This window comes from Hypanus sabinus, chromosome 6, assembly GCF_030144855.1.
Source record: "Hypanus sabinus isolate sHypSab1 chromosome 6, sHypSab1.hap1, whole genome shotgun sequence".
NCBI classification, from domain to species: Eukaryota; Metazoa; Chordata; class Chondrichthyes; order Myliobatiformes; family Dasyatidae; genus Hypanus; species Hypanus sabinus.
This window is the reverse complement of record NC_082711.1, coordinates 89,336,751-89,347,603: the sequence shown is the minus strand read 5'-3', so window position 1 is coordinate 89,347,603 and position 10,853 is coordinate 89,336,751. Positions and strand designations below refer to the sequence as shown.

The 10,853-nt window shown below is 39.7% G+C and overlaps 1 protein-coding gene across 1 annotated transcript; it reads right to left on the bottom strand.

Moving 5' to 3' along the window:
- Positions 1-226: 226 nt before the first annotated feature.
- Positions 227-9,877, bottom strand: LOC132395030 (protachykinin-like). Its single transcript, XM_059971350.1, has 5 exons — positions 9,464-9,877; positions 8,683-8,785; positions 2,650-2,673; positions 657-710; positions 227-548 (listed from the first exon to the last, which is right to left on the bottom strand). Exons 1-5 carry the CDS (start codon positions 9,581-9,583, stop codon positions 499-501), a joined length of 351 nt encoding a protein of 116 aa, XP_059827333.1. The 5' UTR covers positions 9,584-9,877; the 3' UTR covers positions 227-498.
- Positions 9,878-10,853: the final 976 nt, after the last annotated feature.

Genomic DNA, 10,853 nt, shown 5'->3' with positions numbered 1-10,853 from the left:
CAACTATTCTTGTTGCATGTTGTTAAATTGTTGCATTAAATACATTTATTATTTTTGAAATAAAGTCACAATAAATACAAATTTTAATAATATGTATTGAAGCAAAAATAGCTTTGTTTTATACCAATTATTTAATGTTAAAAATGAAATGATTATTATGTTAGCATCTTATGGACAAGCATCATTTTATGAATAATGATTATTTTATCACAGACAGGTTAAAATTATAGTACATTAATTAAGGGGCTATTTATTTCCCCAGTTAACATTGATACAGCTGAGTGTTATCAAAATTTTCTTATTACACTTTTATCTGGACAATTACAATGTTTGGCTATATATTACTAAATATGGCAGTAAAATAACTATAGTTGGGGGAAGACATAACAACTATTTCCTTTAATAATCAATTCTCTCTAGTGAAGGATACAATATTATTGACACCTGCTAGCAAATTAAAATAATTGCTGACCAATTTATTTCACTCTTCATGATTTATTAATGCCCTTGGACAAAATCTTGTACAACTTTGTACTCAGAAGGGGAACCTGTAGAAGGAAAAGAACAGTGAAAAGTAATTAAAGTTATCCGATCATTTGATCCAAATATTAAAAGTATTTAATTCCTTAACTAGATATTTTTCATGCTCTACCTACCAACAGCTGATGAGCGTTTTCCCATAAGTCCAACAAACCTCTCTAACTTAAGTCCTGTGAAATAAATTATAAATACTGTAAGTTTATCAACTTCTATTATAGATTCTATAATGTTTATTGTTATCAAAAGTCTCTTATTTATAACAATGCAGTTTATTTTTCTTGACTAACCAAATAATAATTGAATGAGAAATATGTGACATATTTACTTGAGTGAGCAACAGTTATTATGCTACGTAAAACTTGACATTTAAGATTATTTTCGACATCCATTCTGCGCCACACAGTGAGAAAACAATGGAATGCATTCAGAGATGATGTTAGAGATACTGGAACCTTTTGTTGAACGACATCTTGAACAGAAAGTTATTCCCATGAACGGGAAGATGAGAGGGCCATGCCAAGTGCCCACACATCCCAGAAGGTAGACTGGGATATACTGTAGATTAAAAAAAAAACAAATAGGATATTTCCCTTTATTGACCAAGGCACAAAGAAGAGAATTGCATATGATACTTAGGGTGCATGGGGGTCTGCAGCAAATTGACTGTTAGGATTCAGAATTGGCTTGCTCATGTAGAAGACAGAATGTTGTGGTTGAAGGAACTTATTTGAACTGGAGGCCTGTAATTAGCGATGTTCTGCAGTGATCTGCGCTGGGACCTCTGCTGTTGGTGATGTTTATAAATGACCTGAATGAAAATGTACATGGGTGGGTTAGTAAGTTTTCAGATGATACCAATATCGGTGGAATTGTGGATAGTGTAGAAGAATGGCAAAGAATACAGTGCAATATAGATCAATTGCAGATACGGGCAGAGAAATGGCAGATGAGTTTAACCCAGCACCTTGGTGGGGCAAATGCAAGGAGACAGTACACTGCTGCGGGCAAGATCCTTAACAGTGTGGCTGAGCAGAGAGATCTTGAAGTCCAAGTTCATAACTGCTTGAAAGTGGCTACATAGGTTGTTAGGGTGGTTAAGAAAACTTGATTTTATTATTCGAGGCAATGAGTTCAAAAGTCAAGAGGTTATGTTGCAACTTTGTAGGTCACATCTGGAGTTTTGTGTACAGTTCTGGTCACCCCATCACAGGAAGGAAGCTGAGGATTTGGAGTGGATGCAGAAGAGGTTTACTGGGATGCTGTCTGGGTTAAAGGACATGTGTTATCACGAGAGGCTGGATATACCTGGGTTGTGTTCTCTGGAGCAGTGGAGGCTGAGGGGAAATCTGGCAGAGGTTTATAAGGTTATGAGAGGCACACATGGAGTAGGCAGGGGTATCTTTTTCCCAGGGTAGAAATGTCTAATACCATAGGGCATCCATTGAAGGTGAGGGGGGTAGGTTTACAGGGGACGTGAGGGGTACGTTTTTTGCTCAGAGAGTGGTGGATGCCTGGAATGCACTACCTGCTATTGTGATAGAGGCAAATACATTAGAGACTGTTATGAGATGTTTAGATAAGCGCACAAATATGAGGAAGATGGGGGGGGGGGATATGGCTATTATGGATATGGTCAAAGGAAGCATTGTTGTAGATTTAGGCATTGTTATTATTGTTAAGACTGAATTCACCATCTTGAAAACTTCTGAAACCAAAAGCTCATGTTGGAAAAGAATTGCTGAAAGGTCCAGATCAACACAAATAAATAGTTACATTTACAAGTACTATAGAATAGCTGCTGGTTTATACTGTTTTATAGCCATAAAAACATTCCATTTGAAAAATGAGCTGTAACATCATAAGCCTTGGGCTATTTTAGTTCTCAGTAAACTTTTGCATTTCCTTCAGTACAATTTTAAACATTAAGGATACAGCATCATAAACTAAAGAGCTGGTAGATCATCTTGTTTATGCAATGAATATTAGAAAACTATGATCTTAATGTTGAATGTAGATCAATTAATTACAACGGAGTAAAAGTAACTGTTTTGCAGAATCTACTGGGCATTACTGTAAATCTCAGATGTTAGCCTATTTTTCTAAACTTACGTTTTTGACTCATTGGCTTGCTTCCTGGAAAAGAGAAAAAAACAAATACTTTACTTTTCCAACAAACTTCCAAACAATAGGAAGCATTTTCTCAGACTGAGTTGTTGATCTTCTGGAACGATTTTATCTAATAATAAATTTGTTCTCACAATGCATCCCCGATTCATGGGTACAAATAATAGGTGAATTATTTCAAGCATTATTCCCTTTCAATATTGTTGACTGACTCATAAATTACATCCATTATCTTAGAATAAATCTAAACTTTGCTTCCTCTTGACTGAGTTATTATTGCTGACACCTTGGAGACCAAATTTTAACTAATGTTATACAAACTATTTTTAAAATTACTTCACACAGCGGCTGTAAATCATTTCCCACTAGGTCAAATCAGATAATTATAGTGATTTTCATTCACACTGGCTTCAATTCTCTGATAGAGATATTAAACAAATTGGTTAATACAGCCATTAGGAACATCTACACATCAGAACAGTAAATTACTAAATGAAATATATTGTTTTATATCTGAAGCAAAGACATGTTCTTCTTTGGTGTATCAACATATTTCAATAGCCCGGTTTGCACACATTGGCAAGGGCATGGCTTTGTTCATTAACCCTGTACATTTTCATAGAGATAGTTCATGAGTTTGCCACCAGAGAATTCTACAAATCTTGAGTCTCGTCTGGGGCTGTATGCGAATGGTAAAGGGAAGGGGGGCCCTCTGTGATCTCTGCTGCCCTCCGAGTCATCCATCATGGGCCTCTGTGATCTCTGCTGGCTTCTGGCTCTTTGACCATGTCCGATTTCTCAAACTTCCAGTAATTGCCCCACCTTTACCATTCCCCATTTCCCTCTCTGACCTTATCTCCATACCTGCTCATCAGCTCCTGCCCCTTCCCTTTCTTCCATGGCCTTTGTCTCTTTCACAGCTATTTACTTCACCCCCTCCCTCTCCTGGTTTCACCTATCACCTACTACCTTGTACTTCTTCCTCCCCCCCCCCCCCACCACCCCACACCTTCCTTTCCTGACCTCAGCTTCTTTCCTCGGTCCTGATGAAGGGTTTTGGTCCAAAGCAACAACTGTTTTTTGAATGTATGTATAAAGACAAAGCAACATTGCTTTCAGAAGAACTTTGATAAAGTGGCATAAATAATGAAAATTAAGGGGAACATCTGTAGATATTGAGGTAGAATATAAAAAGAGCTGGGATGTTTATTTGAAAAGTGTGAAAATAAGATACATGGAAAGAACAGGGTTTGAACTGGAATTCCATGTATACAGCATCCTTTAGTGAGTTAAAAGGCTTGCTTTTCTATTATCATTTCCCCAGTACAATTATACATCACGAGGTTATATAAGGTTATATACTCCATGAGGTTCATGAGGTGGAAGTTAGGAACAGGAAAAGGTCTGTGACTCTACTGGGTGTTTCTTTATAGACCACCTGATAGTAACAGGGACATTGAGGAGCAGATAGGGAGACAGATTCTGGAAGGGTGTAATAACAACAGGGTTGTCATGTGGGAAGTTTTAATTTTCCAAATATTGATTGGCATCTCCCTAAAGCAAGGGGTTTAGATGGGGTGGAGTTTGTTAAGTGTATTCAGGAAGGTTTCTTGACACAGTATGTAGATAAGCCTACCAGAGGAGAGGCTGTACTTGATCTGGTATTGGGAAACGAACCTGGTCGGGTGTCAGGTCTCTCAGTGGGAGAGCATTTTGGAGACAGTGATCACAATTCTATCTCCTTTACCATAGCACTGGAGAGGGATAGGAGCAGACAAGTTAGGAAAGCATTTAATTGGAGTAGGGAGAAATATGAGGGTATCAGGCAGGAAATTGGAAGCTTAAATTGGGAACAGATGTTCTCAGGGAAAGGTACGGAAGAAATGTGGTAAATGTTCAAGGGATATTGCATGGAGTTCTGCATAGGTATGTTCCAATGAGACAGTGAAAGGATGGTAGGGTACAGGGACCGTGGTCTACAAAGGCTGTGGTAAATCTAATCAAGAAGAAGAAAAAAGCCTACAAAAGGTTCAAAAAACTAGGCAAAGGTAGTGATCTAGAAGATTATAAGGCTAGCAGGAAGGAGCTTAAGAAGGAAATTAGGAGAGCTAGAAGGGCCCATGAGAAGGCCTTTGTGGACAGGATTAAGGAAACCCCGAAGACATTCTACATGTGTGAAGAGCAAGAGAATAAAACGTGAAAGAATAGGACCTATCAAGTGTGACAGTGGGAAAGTGTGCATAGAACCAGAGGAGATAGCAGAGGTACTTAATGAATACTTTGCTTCAGTATTCACTACGGAAAAGGATCTTGCTGATTGTAGGGATGACGTACAGTGGACTGAAAAGCTTGAGCATGTAGATATTAAGAAGGAGGCTATGCTGGAGCTTTTGGAAAGCATCAAGTTGGATAAGACTCTGGGAGTGTACCCCAGGCTACTGTGGGAGGTGAGGGAGGAGATTGCTGAGCCTCTGGCGATGACCTTTGCATCATCAATGGGGATGGGAGAGGTTACAGAGGATTGAAAGGTTGCGGATGTTGTTCCCTTGTTCAAGAAAGGGAATAGAGATAGCCCAGGAAATTATAGACCAGTGAGTTTTACTTCAGTGGTTGGTAAGGTGGTGGAGAATATCCTGAGAGACAGGATTTATGAACAGTTGGAGAGGCATAATATGATTAGGAATAGACTGCACTGCTTTGTCTAAGGCAGGTTGTGCCTTACGAGCCTGATTGAATTTTTTGAGGATGTGACATTGATGAAGGTAGAGCAGTAGATGTAGTGTAGTATATGCATTTCAGCAAGGCATTTGATAAGGTACCCCATACAAGGCTTATTGAGAAAATAAGGAGGCATTGGATCCAAGGTGACATTGCTTTGTAGATGGGTCATATTCTGCATGGAGGTCGGTCACCAGTAGTGTGCCTCAGGGATCTGTTCTGGGACCCCTACTCTTCGTGATTTTTATAAATGACTTGGATGAAGAAGTGGAGGGATGGGTTAGTAAATTTTCTGATGACACAAAGGTCGGAGGTGTTGTGGATAGTCTGGAGGGCTGTCAAAGGTTACAGCGGGTGGCAAAACTGAGCTGAGAAGTGGCAGATGGAGTTTAACCAAGATAAGTGTGATGTAGTTCATTTTGATAGGTCAAATATGATCGCAGTATTAATGGTAAGACTCTTGGCAGTGTGCAGGATCAGAGGGATCTTGGGGTCTGAATCCATAGGACACTCAAAGCTGCTGCACAGGTTGACTCTGTGGTTAAGAAGGCATACAGTGCATTGGCCTTCATCAATTGTGGGATTGAGTTTAGGAGCAGAGAAGTAAAGTTGCAGCTATATCGGACCCTGGTCAGACTCCACTTGGAGTATTCTGCTCAATTCTGGTTGCCTCACTACTAGAAGGATGTGGAAACCATAGAAAAGGTGCAGAGGAGATTTAGAAGGATATTGCCTGGATTGAGGAGCATGCCTTATGAGAATAGGTTGAGTGAACTTGGCCTTTTCTCCTTGGAGCAACGGAGGATGAGAGGTGATCTGATAGAGGTGTATAAGTTGATGACAGGCATTGATCATATGGATAGTCAAAGGCTTTTTCCCAGGACTGAAATGGCTACCATGAGACAGGACAGTTTTAAGGTGCTTGGAAGTAGGTACTGAGGAGATGTCATTTTTTTAATTTTAATTTTTTTATGCAGAGAGTGGAATGGGTTGCCAGCAACGGTGGTGGAGAAGGATATGATAGGATCTTTTAAGAGACTCCTGGATAGGTACATGGAGTTTAGAAAAATAGAGGGCTATGGGTAACCCTAGGTAATTTCTAAGGTAAGGACATGTTTGGCATAGCTTTGTGGGCCGAAGGGCCTGTAGGTTTTCTATGTTTCTATAATGTTCCAATATTCTAATGAAAACACAAATAATAACACATGAGTAATTTTGTTTTTTATACTCACTGGTTCTATTTAAGCAATTAAGTGAAAATGACTAAGTGCGTTTGTGTGCTCCATTTTTTAAAGGCAGCTCTTTAAACTAAAGTGTTTTCTGTCTATATTCCAGCATATCATCTCCAGATGACAAAATGACCAAATAATCTAAGTGACCTTGATTGAGAATTAGTTACTGTGTAACTAATTGAGAACTAGTTACTCCCTTCAAAGTAAGTAACTGTGGAATTCTTCCTGATTTTTCGTCTGTGGTAATTCTCCAAAATTAGAGCAATCCTTATGTTAAACTGTGAGATGTTACTTTCAACATTATTGATCATATGGCAATACATTAAGATATAGTTTTGTTGGGATAATATGCTATGGCTTGTTATGTATAGCCCATAAGACATTCTATTCCCATTTCAGTAGAAAAACTCCCTGAAGTTGGTTTCTTGATGCTGAACACAGCAGCATTACATCATGAGGTGTCAGCTTGCTCCTCGTGTTGTACAAGACACTGCCCTTCTGAGGATTCTACATTTGCAACACAACAGAAAGGAAGGAGATTTATGTCATTTGTTAGATTGCAGATCACACCATGTGTGGAATTCACAATTCTAAATCCTTGAACTACGATCTTCTGTGATGTACTGCATGGTTATTATAAAAATCATTATTTTTGTTTGTCATTTGACACTGTGTATTTAATGTAGAGTAAATTACTTGATTCTGTACACAATCAAAAGTGTTAATTTAAAGAGAAAATATAAAACATAAATACAAAGGACTAGTGTTTGGATTGGTGTATGTACCTCTTTTTCTACTTGGGCCCTTGACTCCCAGTGGAGTTCTCATTTGTATTCTTAACAGCATTTAAAGAATAATTTAACGAACTCTATGGTGAGCCAACAGAACTCTTTCAGCACTACAACATTTATAACAATCATACCTCTAGCAATAGTCCATAGAAAATGTAATTAAACAACCCTTTGCAATGAACTCACACGAAGTAGAAAGCAAAACATATTTATAATCACAATCATTTGACAATTTGAGTTTGTAAAATATAGAGCATAGAAAATAGAAATCTCCAGCACATTACAGGCCCTTTAGCCCACAATGTCAACCTGTGCAGCAGCTTTGGGTGTCCTGAGAACAAGGACCCCAGGATCTCTCTGATCCTCCTCACTACCAAGAGTCTTATCTTTAATACTATATTCTGTCTTCAAATTTGACCTCCCAAAAATTAACCACTTCACACTTATCTGGGTTGAACTTCATTTGCCACTCCTCAGCCCAGTCTGCATCCTATTAATGCCCTACTCACCTTTGTAGCATCAACAAACTTACTGACCCACCTTTCTACTTCTTCATCCAGATTATTTATAAAAACGACAAAGAGGAGGGGGTCCCAGAACAGATCCCTACAGAACACCACTGGTCTCCGTCCTCCATGCAGAATACAAATCGTCTATAACCACCCTTTGCCTTCTGTGGGCAAGCCAATTCTGGATCCACAAAGCGAGGTCTGCTTGGATCCCATGCCTCCTTGCTTTCTGAATGCCCCTGGCATGGGAACCTTATCAAATGCCTTACTGAAATCTATATACATTACATCCACTGCTCTACCTTCATCAATGTGTTTTGCTGCATCCTCAAAGAATTTAATCAGGCACATAAGGCACAACTCGCCCTTGACAAAGCCATGCTGATTATCCCTAGTCAGATTATGTCTCTCCAAATGTTCAAGGTAACCAAACCAGGATCTTCCCGTAAGACATTTTATTGAGATACAGCATGTAGTCGGCGCGTTCGGCCCTTCGAACCGCTGCTACACTGTAACTTCAACCTAACCACAGGGCAACTTACAATGACCGATTCGCCTGTACTGTAAAACGTTGTGCTAACCACAACACTGCCGTGCCGTCCCCGATATAAATCACTCTTTTGTTATATTCGCCCAATTGAATATTCCCAATAGATTTCTTTAGTCCATAAAATCAGGTTTCTTTGCCTTAAATGCCATTATCGTGGCTTATAGGTCGACATAAATGTAGTTTACCTCGCTATACGGCAATGAAAAAGAACACTTTACCTAGTGATCGCCTTCCCATTAAGGCGTAGAACTTCCCAGGACGCGGTTTCCTGACCATTCGGCGCAGGAGATCCCGAACAGAGTTCTCGTTCAGTTGCCTTTCCTGTAATCAAACCGTGTTGGAGAGTGTGAGGAGCCGGGCTGGATTTTATCACCTGTTCAGCAGCGCTCTCCCTATCAGACAGGAGCATCAGGCCAAGCAAGGAGAAAACAAACTGAATAGGAACATTGAACCTAGTTTCCGCTATGTGATCCTAGTCTTTGACTTTTAAGGGGATATCTCAGGCGTGCGCATTGTTAAAAGAAAGCAATTTAGTTGAAAATGGCCAAGCACTTTCGTGTTGTCTTAGCGCTGCTCCGTTCACCTCCAAGCGCTGCTTCTTCGATCAAAGTGCCATCTCTAAATTAAGTTAAGAGAGGAATAATCGCTTTGAATACTGACCGTCTCTATTATCTAAAGGGACAGAACATCACCCCCCCCCCCCGCCCCGATCCCACGCAATAAAGCGCAAACAGATTGCCTACCACCACACTCATTTGATCAGACAAAGTCTACGAATAATTCTATACAGATTCTGATTAAAAGCCCCGAGAAGAGGATCCTAGTTTCTCCACAGGTACTGCCTCACCGAGAGCTTCCAGCAATTTCTGATTTTTAAATATATTTTAGTTTTCTGTTATCGGCATGATTTTTTAAAAATATGCTGGGAAGTCGCGCTGTTTGCTGATACCTCCGTCAGTTAACCGCAGCCTTTCGCAAATAATGACTTTCCAATATTACCTGACTTTGATTGCTGGCGAGCCAAAGCGATGTGTCTTCACTTGGAGAGATCTCTTCGCAAAATACTTCTGCCAAAATCAGGAGGACCGCAGTCAGTGCAAGCAGGCGGTGACTTTTCATCTCGGAAGCGGGGAGGGTGGTAGTCACTACGGCTCCGGCTGTGTGGAGCTGCAGCCGCGAGGGACAAGCAGAGCGAGTTCAAGGGACGGCGGTGGAAACTGTCTCTGTGCTCTCCTCTCTTGCCTCAGCGTGTGTCCACCAGCCAGTCCCGGTCCAACTCGTGCTTTTCCGTCCGATCCCGGAAATCACCGAGATCCCTCGATCCTTCCCCGACTGGCTCAGAATAGCTGCCGATAAACAGCGGCAGTTCTGAGAAGATGGACAAGGATGATCTTCACTAAGGTGTAGTTTGACAGTCTGCGCTCCAAACCCTCGGTCTCAATGAAAGTCCAGTAAATGCAGCGCAATTTATACCCTGAACTGTTGGGTCGATACTGTGCAGGCTTTTCACTGGTTCAAAAACAGCCTTCCGGAAATTCGAAGATGAACGAGCCCTCTTTCAGTCTGACGAAATGAATTAAAGGATCGATCTTTGAGTTCAGAGCTGTCAAGATCTACAGTATATTTACATATCGCCCGAGTTCTTAAATCATTTCTCAGATATAAGTCATAATGTGACCATGTGCCTTAACCGACGTCAGTGTTTCGCATTTTATTTCGTTTCTGTGTAACAGATGGTAAGGAGTCGGTCATTTCGTGAGAACTTCTTTCAATAACTGTGATTAAATTGCTGAAATAAATAAGAAAGCTCTTTTGGATGTTCAAATGAAATGATAAAGCTACCTTGGTAACAAGTCAAAATATAAAAGTAACAGGTACTTGATTCTCCACCTGCAATTTGCATAATAATTGCTGAATTAAGGATTAGGACTGCAATTAAACTACAATATAGACAATTATTTTAGCAATTAATTCAGTGAATGCTTAAAGTACTTAACCGTATTATAACATAGTAATCACAAATTTGCACGATGATTTGCAATTACTAATTTCACAAGAGAGTGGTGTACTGTATTGGGATTCAGCTTACTGTCTTAATGTGTCGTGTGAGTCTATTATCTGTTAGTAGTAATTTCGTATCTGAACAAACTTATATTTAAAATTGCTCTTAATTTAACTCCATTAACAATCTAATATTTTTTGATTCAAGCATTGCATGTATCAATAATCTTGACAAAACACTGAAGCTGACTTTCTAAGGATGGTTAATATAACAGAAATTGTGTTATCAAAGCAAAAGCAAACATTCCATCTATCAGATTAGCTTCCGTTAATAAGTGATGTTCGCAGTTACTGGCAACTATAGGATAGTACCCAAAACAAGAAGATT

What these genes read in the sequence shown, in the direction of transcription:
- LOC132395030 (XM_059971350.1), bottom strand. Translation starts at nt 9,583, where the DNA reads ATGAAAAGTCACCGCCTGCTTGCACTGACTGCGGTCCTCCTGATTTTG. An exon ending in TCGCCAGCAATCAAAGTCAG is followed by an intron (nt 8,786 to 9,463) that starts GTAATATTGGAA and finishes GTTTGATTACAG; the next exon opens with GAAAGGCAACTGAACGAGAA. An exon ending in AAAACGCTCATCAGCTGTTG is followed by an intron (nt 549 to 656) that starts GTAGGTAGAGCA and finishes TTCCTTCTACAG; the next exon opens with GTTCCCCTTCTGAGTACAAA.